The 14,248-nt window shown below is 43.9% G+C and overlaps 1 protein-coding gene across 1 annotated transcript in view; it reads left to right on the top strand.

The window, feature by feature from the left end:
* The window catches only part of tex264a (testis expressed 264, ER-phagy receptor a), a 37,412-nt gene extending 32,406 nt beyond the window's left edge, over positions 1-5,006 (top strand). The window contains exons 3-4 of the mRNA XM_068742595.1: positions 139-310; positions 3,698-5,006. Coding sequence (XP_068598696.1) covers positions 139-310; positions 3,698-4,092 — 567 coding nt within the window. The 3' untranslated portion in view covers positions 4,093-5,006. The remainder of the gene's footprint in view (positions 1-138; positions 311-3,697) is intronic.
* The last annotated feature ends 9,242 nt before the right edge of the window (positions 5,007-14,248 follow it).

Raw genomic sequence — 14,248 nt, 5'->3', positions numbered from 1 at the left:
CATTCTTAAACCAGATGGTCTTACCCCACCTCTCCAAAAAAGGAGGAAGGGCCTTAGAATCATCAAAAGGCATGATAGCGATTACTCAGAGCCGTTTCAGTCATGTTTCATGTCATCACCGATGTATTTCCTTTACAGGAGAGGAAGCTTTGTGCCTTTCCCATGATGGAGATCTGCGGTTCGGAGGTCACCAAGTACATGGCTCCGCTCTCTCGTCAGACGGACTTCTTTGTTCCAGAGATGAAGGATGAAGTTAAAACAGAAGATCAAGAGGAGGAATCTGACGAGGACAGAGGAACTGACATTACAGGTAATACCATTCCAACCAAACAATGTTGTTAAAGCTGAATCTAACAGAGGAAATAATTACCAGCATTAAAACCCTCCCTATAAGATAACATGACGTACACTGAAACAAAATGGCCATTTCTTTACCTGAATGGAAACGTCGTTGGAGGTTTACAGCTGGGACAGCAGGATGGGACAGGGTGGGAGGAGATGTATCAGACGCTGCTCACCTGGAGCACACAATACCAGCATAGGTTTGTCCTGCTGGCGTGCCAGGTGGAAGGTCATGTATGTGCATGTGTCTGAGGTTTCCATGGTTACAGATAGATAACCCACCAGAGCAAGACAGATTGTTGTTGACCACTCTGGTTCAAAGGAATGGAGAAATCATTCAGAGCAAACAGAACCATTAACAACATTTCAGTTGCTGATTTGGATAAAATATTTTTTTTTTTAAATCTTTTGATGATATTGTTTCTTCTTCATGAATGACATCATTCCTACTCTTGTGCCGTGTGCAAAGACGCTGCAAGTCTTCCAGGCGTTTGGGCGTGTACCTCTGAGTTTCTGTTTCTAACTAACGACTGTACGAAGGCTCGCATTTTCCCTTCATTAAGGGGGGGGGGGGGTTTCACAGGACGTCTGGTGTTGAAAACACGCAGACACGGGGAGAACATGCAAACGCCGCACAGATAGGATGTGAGGTGACAGTGCTAACCACTGCGCCACGGTGCTGCCCGTGGAAGGATATGAAACCGCTCCCGCCATCTTAACTAAGACGAGACACGAAATATATTTCTGTACTCGTGTTTACGAGCTCAATATAAAGGCGAAACCTCACAAACAGCATTTTATGCTTGGCTGAAGTAGGAAAGCAATTGATGAAAGAAAGATTTCAATGGCTGGAGATCTCTGCCGCAGAAGCCGACGACGCTCTCCATGCCACCAACTGATTTGAATGCATCCAACATTCATGCAATGGGATTGGATATTAATATTAATATTTCATTTAGTCTGTTTTCTAGGAACGTGGGTTACCTGTTTCACCATCCGCTCTGACGCAGACCTCCGCCCTGCCTGTTTAATGACCTCCTGAAAACGTCCTCTCCTCTGTTCATACTGCTTCAAGAACAAGACCTTGATTCTCTGCTAATAATCCCAAAGGGCCCAATTTAGAAACTAATTTAGGCAAATGTTATCTAAAAGACTTTCACAGACGCAGCTGGCTTCAACCAGGGTACCAATTTCAGAACTTGCTTGGGGGGGGGGGGGGCAGAGAGCGCATTGTCTAGTGTGTTCAGGCTCTTCCTTGGGGGGGCTGTCCACCCTATTACTATAAATAGACCCATTATTTCTTGTAAAATTACTTCTATAGTAAAACACGTCTAAAATATATTTTACTGCAGCATGCAAATGAAATATACAGAAATCACCATTTATTTTTATTAACATTTTAATGCAATGCTGCCGTTACATTCACACAGGACTAATTCAGATGGATTTATTTGGAGCTGCTCGCTAATCAACAAGTCGGTAAACAGATATTACAGAAAAAGCTAAATGAGTATCCCATATATAGTATTCCTGACTGCTGGTAGGATCAGATCTGGATGTGATAATTATTTTGCTGGGTGATGTTGAGATTCAAATAAATGGAAAGGAAAAAGTGACCTGGGCTCAGAGAGCCCCCTGTTCCTTGTATGCGGGTCCCCGGGGACAGAGTTAGTGCAAACCCACTTTGATGTGTCGATGAGATTTATTTGAAGTGTGAAAGGGGTGGGGGGGGGACGGACAATAATATTTTAGTGTCCTGTGGGACAATCGGGCCATCTCAAGTCTCATTTTATCTAATCTCTTTTTTACGTTTGTTCATTTCAAACCATAAAGTTCTGTTCAAAGCAACTTTATTAAAATGACGATAAAATAATTGGTTTAGTTCAGAGAACGAAAAAAGCTGAAATCCCCAAAGCGATGCAAGAACACATAAAATGACGCCAGTTAGGCGCTCGGGCCTGATTAAGAACTTTAGCTGATGATTATTGATCATGACTTTAGCGTTAGCTTCAGAAGTCATTCATCTTACCGCCGTTACAAATTTAACAGTTAACAAAATGCATCAAGCAGTTTAATGCAACACGTTTTTTTTGTTTTTCAAATTTTCCTCACATTATTTTCTGCTATATTAATATTTACAGTACTTTATTACTATGCTACTACATATCGACTGTGTGAAATCCCATGCGGAAGAGAAAGCGCTCCTATTTTCCCACTGGTTATTTTTGGGCCGTCTCCGTGACAACGACTTTCATTTTATTTCTCCCTCTCTTTAGCTTGGACCTTCCTTGCGAGCCTCTGATTATCAGATGGGTTTTGTTCTAACTCGCCTGTGTGATTCACACATTGCAGCCGTTTCCTGTATTGATACCGTTTCCAGCTCACATCTGCGGAAAGGGATCCTAAACGGAAGCTCATTCACAGAGATCAAAGGCAAAGTCACGATCAGGTCTGCCCTGAAAGCGTCAGGAGGCTGATCGTGTGGGTGAGGAAATCTCCATCAGTTCTTGGTGCTGATTTCAGATCTGTGTTATGCGCTGCAGACGGCCACGGCTCAGCCCTGCTCTCCCTGCCGTGCTGCAGCCGGATGCAGCACGGCGGTGCTGGATGTTAGAATTAGTCAGAGTTTATCCAAAAAGATCTTTTGCTCTCTTTTACAATAATCATCTCGTTCTGTGAGTGCAGCTGCAGCACAGCAACTTTGGTATCATGAGAGGAAATTATTTACTGAAATTTGCTGAAACGGCGAACAAATAATCAGACTTGCCGCATCATAAAGTTGATTTTTTTTGTCGTCCTGTCGCTTTCCTTTAAGCACCACTATCTGGTTTGCATTTGTGGTTTTGAGTAAACTGTCTCGATGGGTCTTCATTAAATCCTCTCTCGGTATTCATGGTCCCGGCTGAGCAGTAAATGCTCCTCTGAGTTTCGTTCAGTAACATCATCATAATGTTAATTAATCCAATACGTCCAGCCTGTTTATAACAACAACAACAACATACTGTGCCTATAGAACCAATGTTTACACAATCCTCCACTGTATTTAAGTCATTTCCTGCTAATTAGTGAAGCTAATAAAGAATGCTGCGTCACATCAGCATGTTATTGTTTATGTTATTGTTGTCTTTATGGGGGTGTTTAGCAGGTTCCCCAGTATGACCTCACAGCGCTGCGGCCGTGGCGTCATGGCAACTCCTACTGACCAACCAGAGCCACGGTTTACCCAAATGTCTACAAAGCTCTACCAGAAATGCTTGTACTTCACGCTGCTTGAGTCCTTTAAGTTGAAAGATCGCTATCAAACATTGACGGAGCCTCCTTTTGGATGTGTGTCTCTTTCCCGGCGTTCCTACAGGTGCAGACTCCCACAGCGACGTGAGCTCAGTGAGCGGCGGCGCACCCTGGGACAGCAGGGAGACGTCGCTGGCTGCCTCCACGGCCGCCTCGCTGGCCTCCTCCCTGCCTCTGAGGGATGTCATGGATGCAAATGAAGACATTAAGTCTCGGGACCAGAGCGACAGAATCTCAAACGAGTCTATGGGCAGCGGCTCGTCCTTCGAAGAGCTCGACATGGATCAGGCAGAGAAGCTGCAGGATGTCAAAAGGAGGGGAGATGGAGAGGAGGTGGAGGGGGAGGAGGAAAAGGAAAAGGAGGACATCCTTTCTGGTGATGACACAGCTGCAGAAGTGGTTCAACATGCAGCTGAGAAGAAGCAGCCCTTGGGGGATGGAGAGGAGTTAGAAGGATGATGAAGGATGAGGCCATGCAACACGCCAGAGGTTCAGCAGCTGTTTCTGGTTATCTGTCATGTAATCTTTTTGGTGGATCTAAAGCTGCTCATTCCACATCTCTGCGCCTTCTGATTCCTCTTTAAGGAGCCTGTACTTTTTGTTATGCTATAATCTTATTTTATAAAAAATAATAATCCCTGATGCTACCCCCCAGGGTTGTCTTCTGAAGCTAACCTAATTTTTTCTGCTGTTAATGTTCACATCTCATTTCAACCTGTAATTATGTGTAAATCGCCTCCATTGCTGATTAAACGTGACACTTTCAGTTTTAGATTGAGCTCAAAGTGAGCTCATTGACTCCGGTTATCTTCACGTAGCCTCTCTCGCGTGTGAAAGTTCATGTTCTGCCATGCGTTGCTGTGCATTGCCCGACTTTGACGTGTTGATTTACGAAGATGGGGCGAAAATGATCAGGGGATCAAGCCATCGATTCTTTTGACTGACCTATTTCATATAGTATTAATCATGAATCGTTTCTCTGGGGAGTGTCTTTAATACACAGGAGAAATTCCGAAGTCTGAGGCAGAGCGAAAACCGCTGTCATCGACATCAGTGAGGCGTTACAGTCGTAATGTGACATCACCAAAGCCTCCAAATCCCAAAATCAATTTCCCCCCACCCCTCGGATAACGCGCAGCACGTTTTATCGTCAGAGCGTTACTTTTTCCATGCGATTTCTCTCTCTCCTGCAGGTGATTTGTAAAACCTTCACCTCCTTCCAGGGACGACTCGTGACGTGTTCGTAGGTTGAAGCTGTCGGTGCACGCTGTTAGACCTCCAAGAGAATGTACGGCACACACTTCTTGGTTGCGTCTGTCTGTCTAATAAAAAAATGTTCAATGAGAGGTTAGTTGGATTTTGTTGCTCTACCGGTTTCATAACAGCCCATATTTAACGCAGGCGTCTCCTTGGATTAGAGTTTAGTGTCGCAATCCTTTCTGCTCTGCTGCTGCGAGGACAAATGTTGCCCAATTCACATTCAACAGATGTTGATCCGGTTCAACTCTACTAAGACATTTAGGAGGGATGCTCCCCAATGCCAAAGAAAGACGCATCTTCAGGGGAACGTGGGCTCAACACTGCTGCCAGCTGTAAAGGAAGTGTCTTTCGCTTGGGCTGCTGTTGCCTCCAAAGGAAGCGTCCTCTCTTCTATTGCACCGCCTGACTCGCTCGATAATTAGAAGCATGTTGACTGAAATGTTTTTTCAGGTTTCAGTCTGTAGGCAACACGACGTTGTCTTGGAGATCGGGACGGTGGCGATGCACTGGTGCCGCCTCCAGGGTGTGATCAGCCTGCGTAGACAGGTGTCCGCGCCACAGGTGTGTTGCACGTTCACGTTTGTTGCCGACACCCCACTCTTTGTCCACAGGAAAAAGAGAGCTGGACGACACGCTGGGTCAACAACTGATTTAATTAGATGGGAAACACGCATGGGGTGTCATGGCTTTGGGGGGGGCGCGGAGGTTATTGCCCTCCTATGACGTTGATTATTAATCTCATTACATTACACGTGGGGAGAGTTTTTCTTTTTTGGGGGGGGGGTCTGATCAAACATCTATAGGTGTCTGTAGCTGCTTTTGGTAGGAGACTGGAGGAGGGTCCGCCAGAGCGCATGCTCAACCGCACGCCTCACGCACGCCGACATCTGGGACTGGACTCAACCCCCCCCCCCCCCCCCCCCCAGGAACGAATGTGGGGCAACTCTCCATCCCTTCCACGACTCGTTTTCCAGAGCAGAACGTTTCATTATAGGCTGTATATTAATGTGGGGGTTTAGTTGCGTCTTTCTTTATCTGCAAGGGAGATTATTTTAGGAAATACTGTTGTGAGTTTTTAATCGCGTAACAGGTAGAATTACAATTTTGCCGCATTTCTCGCAAAAAAATAAAACAGGTAATCAGGCCTTTTATTGTGCTCATAAATGTCCTTTATTCCCAATAAAGTACCCGATAAAGTGCAGCTCCTCTCGGCTCGGTGAAGTGGGCGTCAGCCGCGTTTGTTCTAAGCGCGTTTAGGAAAAGGCACTTTTGAGTCGCTGACGGCAGGATCGCACCTGCAGGAATCCACCTCGACTCGTGGGGGGGGATTTCAGCACGGCGGACTGGACAGCTCCTGCTGCTCGAACTTCAGGCCGCCCCCCCTCACCCCCCTCGCCTCCTCCGCTTCCTCGTCCTTGCTCCGCTGTAGTTGCTGCAAAGGGCGAGCGTCGGGTTGACGCGTCCCAGTCCCCGCACGGCAGCGCTGGAATCTGCGGGACCCCCCCCCCCACCCACCGCGCGCAGGTAAGAGATGCGCAAATCCCGCTCGTGTTGCTTTTTGTCTGGACCGATTCACGCCGTTAAAGGTGAATTCGAATGAACTTCAACAAACGTGTTTTGCGCAGATATGTTTGTGTTGTAATTTACGAGTTTTCCACACCTCTTTCATTGTGTTGAGCAAATCTGGGCAGTTTGGTCATATTGGTAAAATATTGGAATTAAAAAATAAACAGGGAATAAAATCAATGTTTATTGTTGTCATTTTACCGTCGTATTTACTCTTTATATTTGTTCATCTTGTCTATACTTCCACTTGCTGCACGTCCCTCCACATGTGCGTGGCTGCAGCACGCAACACCCGCCATGTCTCCATCCCACTCTTAAGGCTTTTTCCACTTTGCGTGACAGAAAAGAGACATTTAGAGCAGAGGAAAGTCAAACTTAGGGTGAGTTCCAGTGACTCGGAGAGGATTTGTTTCGCTTTGTAATCTCGCAGTCGTTTCCTCCCTCTTTCATCTTCGTTGTTGTCTGTTATCTGTTATAAAATGTGTTTAAACAGCGCGTTATCTGATCACAGCGTGAATGAACCGGTGTGATCCGTGGGTGGGAATATCAGCAAGAGTTTTAAGAATGCATTTTTGAACACATGCGGAATATTAGACGAGTACCCGCAGGAAATACTCGCATGCAGGCTGCGACGCTAATAATGGATCAAGTCATTAAAGGAACGAACATTTATTGTGGATGCTTCCTCTACAGCTCCAGGCTTTATTCCTGCACGTTCAGCAGATGTGTATATATATATATATATATATATAAAAAATCCCCCAGCAATAAAAAGCCTCACCAGATTGCAATATAATCAATTTATTCATGACAAACATTCACGCTGAGACAAAAAAAATAAATACTTATTTTAATCCATTTCTATCCCAATACCAAGAATCTGAAATGATCTGCAGCCCAGCTAAATATGTTAATGATCCGTTATTATTCAAGTCACGGCTGACAGAAGGAGCCCACGATGCTCCACTGCTATCATCTGAGTCAACTCCTGCAGGAGTAACAGGAGGAGGTGAGGCTTGCTGACCCGTCCGTCCTTTCACGGAGATCCTGCAGGATGCAGCTGCCTCAGCTGCTTAGTTTCCAGGTAAAGGGGCTTCACCGCTGCAATGTGAGGATTGGGGGGGGGCTGTGAATTACTTTATTCTGGTGTCTGCCCACCAGAGCAGAGTGATCGGTTGCAAGAGTTTTGTAACTGATGATGCAAGAATGGCTTTGTGTCTGCAGAGAAAAGCGCCTGAGTGCCACATTTAAAAAAGAAATTCCAAGTAGCCTTGAGAATGTGCTTGAAAAGGCTTCGGATGTGTCAGATCGGCTAACAGTGATTGGTAAATCAAGTTCTGCATGATGAGTCACTTGGGTTTGATCAAAGAGCACAACCTTAAGGTTTAATCTCCATCACGGCCGTGCTCACATACTGTCCACACAAAGCCTTTTACGCACAAACCATCTGCTAAAATCAATATTAAAATATCACCACGTTCTGAATGAAGTTATTCGTGTCCTGTGAGCTGATGGCAGCCGACGCTGTCGAGGATTAATGCAACACATTCATGCAGCTCATTGTGATTGCAAACACAATCAATGATAAGAAATTAAAGAAACAATTATCCCAGCGCTAATTTTAGATGAACAGAATTAACTGCATTTTTTTTCATCTACTGTTGGTATTTATTTTTCCATTTTATTGCAACTGAATCCTAAATGTCCAAGGAAAAGCCACGGTTTAAAAGGGGGGCAAAGGGATCTCCAGTATTTTCAGTAGATATTTACTCATGCAGGATTGAACTATGGACTTACTCATGTGAAATCATAGAGAAACTTCCTATTAATTAATTACTGATGTGAGTTTGACTATTTACCGCAGCACCGACTGCATGTTAAGTGGCTTCTGGGTCATCAGATGCAGTTCGGGTTTCAGCTGCATGTGAATCACACTAAACTGGAGTCGATTCCTACTTGCAGCTCTCATTTATATGAATTCCACCTCAGGAATGTAAAACATTTTCTTTTGACATTTCGGCATACAGTGTCTTTATGCATGCAGCTCCTGTCAGTGAAGGCCGAGCTTGTCTTTACTCCTCGTGCAGCAGAAGACTGTTGAAAGAAACACAGCAACCATCAAAGTTAGTGGCAGCCCAGCTGATGCCAATTAGAGCATTTAATCTAGAGTCTTCAGATATGAGGAGCACCCAGGCTCAGCTTCTTTCATGTTAATAGTCTTTAAGGGGCCTGAAATTCCAAAAACGTACGTGCATTGCAGAACGACGCCAATAATTTCACATCGGGTTTTTTATTACTGCTGATCTTATATTGGAATTACTTGTTGTAGTTGCATTGGATTGGTCTAGAGATGGTTTAGCCGTGTAATTAGTATTATGGAAAAAAATATGAATATTTTGTCATTTATATGTCCTTGATTTATTGGATTATCATTTCTATCAGAAACGTGATATCTGACTGAAGCTACCAAAGGACACTTCCACCCACAGTCAGTTAGAACAACATTATCAAAAGGCAGAGCAACTAGCAATGCTCCGTTACGGCACGTAAAAGAATACATATACAGTGCATGTACATATTCAATTACTCTTATTGTGCAAATACTGTGTAATTATGCATGTCGGTATTTGCATTATGAAATCTAATGATTCAAAGTCTGTGGGAACCACCAAATTAAAATAAATGGATAAATAAATTAAAATTCTAGCCTTATTAAATTTTGTAAATAATTCATGAATGTAACATAGTGTATTTAAAAGCATCTAAATATCAGTCGTTAGTTCTAAAATAGCACCAATAACGATCCCCCAACCCCAAAAGAATCATGGCGTTCCAGGCCACTTTCTTCCAACAGTGTGACGGCGCGATGATGAATAATGCAAAGATAAAATAAAACCTCTGAAACAGAAGCGCCGAACATCCATCACTGCGTTCCCACCAATCACAGGACTGACAGTAATGATCTCTGAGAGACAAAGAGAGACGATGAATGTTTGATGAGGAGGCAGAAAAGGACTCCTGGGATGGAAGGGAACGCTGAAGTCATGCGAGGGATTCCCCCGTACGGGTGGAGAGAGAGGAGACGGATGCGGTGCAGTCGGCTCTGAGAGATGGGGGGAGCTCGTTGTACAAACAGAAGAGCTCACATACTGTAGAATAAGATAATTAGGGAAATGAATTCAGGTTCCACTTGCTGACTGTCTCAGGTGAACATAAAAACAACCGTGTGACAGCGATGCAGAAAGCCTCAGCATTGATCCTAGTCTTCCTAATTGCAATAGTGGCTGCTCAAAGATGCTGTGAAAAGACTTCCTTGTGCTTTACTTGCTAATTGTTTGAATGACCTTATCAGAAAAGGTCAGCAATTGTGTTTTTTTGTTTTCAAGGACATTTAATTGTTTTACTGATTTAATTTCAGCGAATGAAACTGGAGGAATTCCCGAAATGGAATTCCTCCATTTCAGGTTTCTGTAAACATCTCTGCCTATATACTATTTTTATTTAGGAGGAGTCCTCACAGAATGTGAGTGAAGTTTTCCCAATATGCCCACCCTCAGGCGGCGTCTTCGAACAGCCAATGGCGTCCTATCTTAATTATTGTGACAAGTTTGATATTCCATGTTCCCAGCATAGAGGAGGAGAGAACCCACGAGGGCACTGAACAAAAACAAAAAAAGGTTTCATGATAGCGAACATGTGCCTTTTGATTTAACACAGCACAGCTGTGTCACATTGATATGATTTTATTCTTCATTTGAAACAATGCAGGAGGAATAAATTGGGGAATAAATATATATATATGAGTTATATGCTTTAAATAATTTAATGGGGGATCAGCCGACCAATGGTTTGGAAACTCGTTGACTGGAAAAAGGAAAAATAAACACACACACACATCAGCATCCTTTTCCTTTCATGTGTTTAAACAGTTAAAGTATCAGTGGATGGCGCATGTTGCTTCCATGATTGTGTGTGTGTGTGTGTGTGTCATACAATCTCTTCCTTCCCATTAGCAGACTATTCCCAGTCTTGCCCCCCCCCCCCCCGATCGTTCTCTTTGTCAGCTGGAAATGGGATTTTCAGGAAGCCTGACTCCTCTTACCTTTGCTTCCTCTTCACCAGCTTCAAGCCCCCCCCCCCCCGGGGATCTCCGAGCTGCTCGCCCAGGCTCTCAGAGATGCACACACGGTGGATGACCTTCCACTCTGGCTATAGTCTGGGGAGATATTACCATATTAATGCTGCACTCCCCTCCCGGGGCAAACGATCGTCATTAAAAAAACCTGGATAGCATCTACCTCCGACCCCACCCTCATCCCTCTTCCCCTGCTGTCCACACTGCAGCCCACGCCTTGCATCTGCTATTCGTTCCTTCCTCCTATCAGCTCGGATCTATTCCTCCCATTCCTACACAGTCTGGTTTGATGTGCGTAAGAGGCTGGCAGACTTTACACTCTTGAATTAAAACCGGCCATCTGTTGAAGAGGGAAACAGAGATGGCGGCATAGGAGGAGACAGCAAAAAGGAGAGGCACGGTTCTCTCTGAACTTCATGTGTCACCAGAATCCATCATATGAATATTACTCCTCTCATCTGCCATTTATATAAACGCTCCACGTTTTGGGATTGCCTTACGCTCATCTAGCATCGGAGCAGAGTAATAACCACAGCTATATCACAACAACGCTGGCGCCTGTGAGACAACACCTCCACATTTATTGCAGGAATACTTTGACAGTTTGGGAGATGCATCTTACATCCTTTCTTTCAAAGAGTTGAATGAAAGGATCAATAATCATCCTCATGTCTGGATGACAGCTATGCAGCCCAGCTGCGTTCAACATGACAGTAAATGGGATTTGAAAACTGTTCTTTCACTTGATCGACTTGAGGGGAGGAAAAAAGTGGATGTCTGCAGTAATATGATAGCATAACAAAATTATAATAGTTTTAGTACTAGTTTGAACAAATAGACCGATGTCTGTCTGCGGGTGAATGAAAAAATGCTGGTTAGGGGAAAACAAATGGGCTGTGCTACGTTAGCTCTTGCTGCCCGTGCTACGAGGTTGCATTCATGAGCTTTATAAAGACACTATGTGAAAATATATTTTGAATGGATGTGCAGCAACAGACTATTAACAGCAATGTTTTCCAGAAATGCGTAGCTATCGGAATGCATTTAATGTTGGAGCTGAGTGAATAACAACAAGGAGAGAAGCGGCCTCCACCGGTGGGATGGAGGCCTCCTGTGGGGGGGACCCAGGATAGCTGGGGAGGCGACCGACGTGTCACCCGGAACTCCTTGTGTCACCGTTCTATCTTGAGGCTGTGCGACTAAGTGCCTCACTTGCATTATTGCTCACAATTTTTCTCACAGAATAATTCCTCTCAACATACAGACATTTGATCAGCTCACATTCCAGACATCGTCTCTTCTCATGTGTGGCAGTCTTTCACGTAGCACGGCGCTGCAGCAGGGCCTGAATGCACTCCCTCACCTTTAGCTCAGTAAATCAGGCACGGTACACAACTCTGCTGCTGCTTTGCTGGTCAGAGTTTGCTCTGGTTTGGGGGTGACTTAGAAGTGTCTTGGCTCATATACGGTCACTAATGCTGACAAGGCAGAGGGAGAAAATGCAAAGTTTGACATCATGCACAAATTTTGTGTTGAAGGGAGCTCAAAGGTTTCGTTGTTTCGTTCGATCTCTAAAGTGGAAATTCTAAAGGTAAGATATTACGGCTATATTGAAACATGTTCGTGTTTTGAAATACAGGCTTCCTTCAGTTAACAAATTATTTGTTAGTGTTTGAAAGGGAGCTGCTATAATTGAAAAACTGCAATCAGAGTCTGATCAGTTTAGTCACGTCAAACTCAGTGTGGGTTTTAACAGATCTCCCGCAGGACCGGTCTAACCATGCATCTTGGATCATCCGACTAGTCCACTTGTCCCTGGTCTGTCTTCCCTTCCTCTTCTCCCTTTTCATCTACTGGTAAGTTTCCATGGAAACAACGGGGAGAGCGAGGGGAAAGGGAGAGAGTGAGACAAGACAGAAGCAGAGAAAAACCCAAAAGAATGTGGTCTGCAGTCTCCCTCCTGTTGAGAGCAGCACGTCATTTCAGGAGGCGAGAAAGTGTGTGAGCCTCAAACAAAGAGATCTCTGCATTATTGTCTGCCTCTCATCGGTACATTTAATTCACGCTTGCTTCACTTGCTAAGACTGTTGATATGACGGAAAATCCAAGCTCAATAGTTTACCGCTATAAACTTCACCCACACTCGACTCTCTGCTTAATTAAGCCCGTGGGATCGGGAGGAACAGCGATCCACACAGAACAGTAGCCCCTTAACTCCACTGCTGCAGAACCAACTGGATCCTCGGCACGCCCTTAGATAGGAATCAGACACGCGACAAATTTGATATAAAAAGCAGTTTTTTTAAAATCCATATTATGCTTTTTTCTTTTTATTCACATAAATAAATCATGCAGTTAATTAAAACCGACTGGACCATTTTGGGTTTTAAAGGAATCTTCTTTGATAGTTGGTAAATAAAACCCTTGTTTCAACAGCATATTAGCTAAATGTTAAATCAAAGTACAAGCTTGTACAGTGAATTTTGTAAGCAACTCAGCAGCACGGAAGTTGTGCTTAACCAAAGAATCCATTCTACACTGAAATTAGCCTCGGACCAATCAGATCAATTTGCATGACAAGAACGGTAAAAATGAAAACAGCGCTTTAATATTTCAAGGACAGGAGTTATCTCTGAGTGCGCTCTGTTTGTCTCGGCATGAGTCACCTTTGTGCTTCAGGTGTGTTTTTTAAAGCTGATAATGAAAAATACTCTCATTGCTTCGGAGTCGTGTCTTGTGTTGCAGACAACTGAACAAATAAATAGTCTATTACATTTGTTTTTAAACATGCTCCAAAATAAATTGGTGTGCTTTAATTATATGCATCTCTTTTTATTTGCCGGTGGATTTGGCTTTTGCTGTGCATAAATTGAGTTCTTTATTTTTATTTTTATGAGCAATTAATGTATTTTGACAAAACGTTCCTCGGGGACACAATTTGTTATCTTTGAGGCATTTTAATGTGCAGGAGCATGCAACTGTGATTATAGGCCTGCTTTAATATGGAAGTAACGTGAGACAATGCCAGTGCAGGATGAGAGATGGGATTTACAATAAAACACACACACACACACACACACACACAGAATGATGCTTTGATTGTGTATTGCTGGAATTTAATTTTTCCATAATAAAGAGTTGTGACAATGTTTGGCGTAGACCCTTTCAAATGTCTATTTACATAATAATAACATTTCTAATGGTAATAATAACCCTTTTATTTTCTGTTAACCACGTGGGGCACTTGTCAAAACAAAGCTTAGTAGCACAATAACGAACCCTCATTTTGTTTTCTGTCTTGCAAATCACATTCATCACCAATAAGCATTGAAATGTAAAAATATGATGCAGATGTGGGATGTTTTCTCGATACAAGCGCAGACAAAGTGCGCGCGTGACAACGTGACTATTGTACTGCAGCTCAAAGGCTGTGACTGAATTGCTATTTGTTTGATCTGCAGGCTGTAATCAACACAATCTCTGAAGAAGAGAAGAGCGAAGAGGATGGCACCGATGCTGTTGGCCTGTGTCAGAATAAAAACGCCGGTGCTTTGAGATCTGCAGGTGCTCGGCTTGCTTTCCTCTTTTTCAAAGCTTGACCGGACCCTGGCCAGAAGACACAGGCAGGACGGCGACCTTGTTTTGCCCGAGGAT

This window comes from Brachionichthys hirsutus, chromosome 8 (genome assembly GCF_040956055.1).
Source record: "Brachionichthys hirsutus isolate HB-005 chromosome 8, CSIRO-AGI_Bhir_v1, whole genome shotgun sequence".
NCBI lineage: Eukaryota > Metazoa > Chordata > Actinopteri > Lophiiformes > Brachionichthyidae > Brachionichthys > Brachionichthys hirsutus.
Note: the sequence above shows the minus strand (reverse complement) of the source record. Positions and strands in the feature narration are given on the sequence as shown.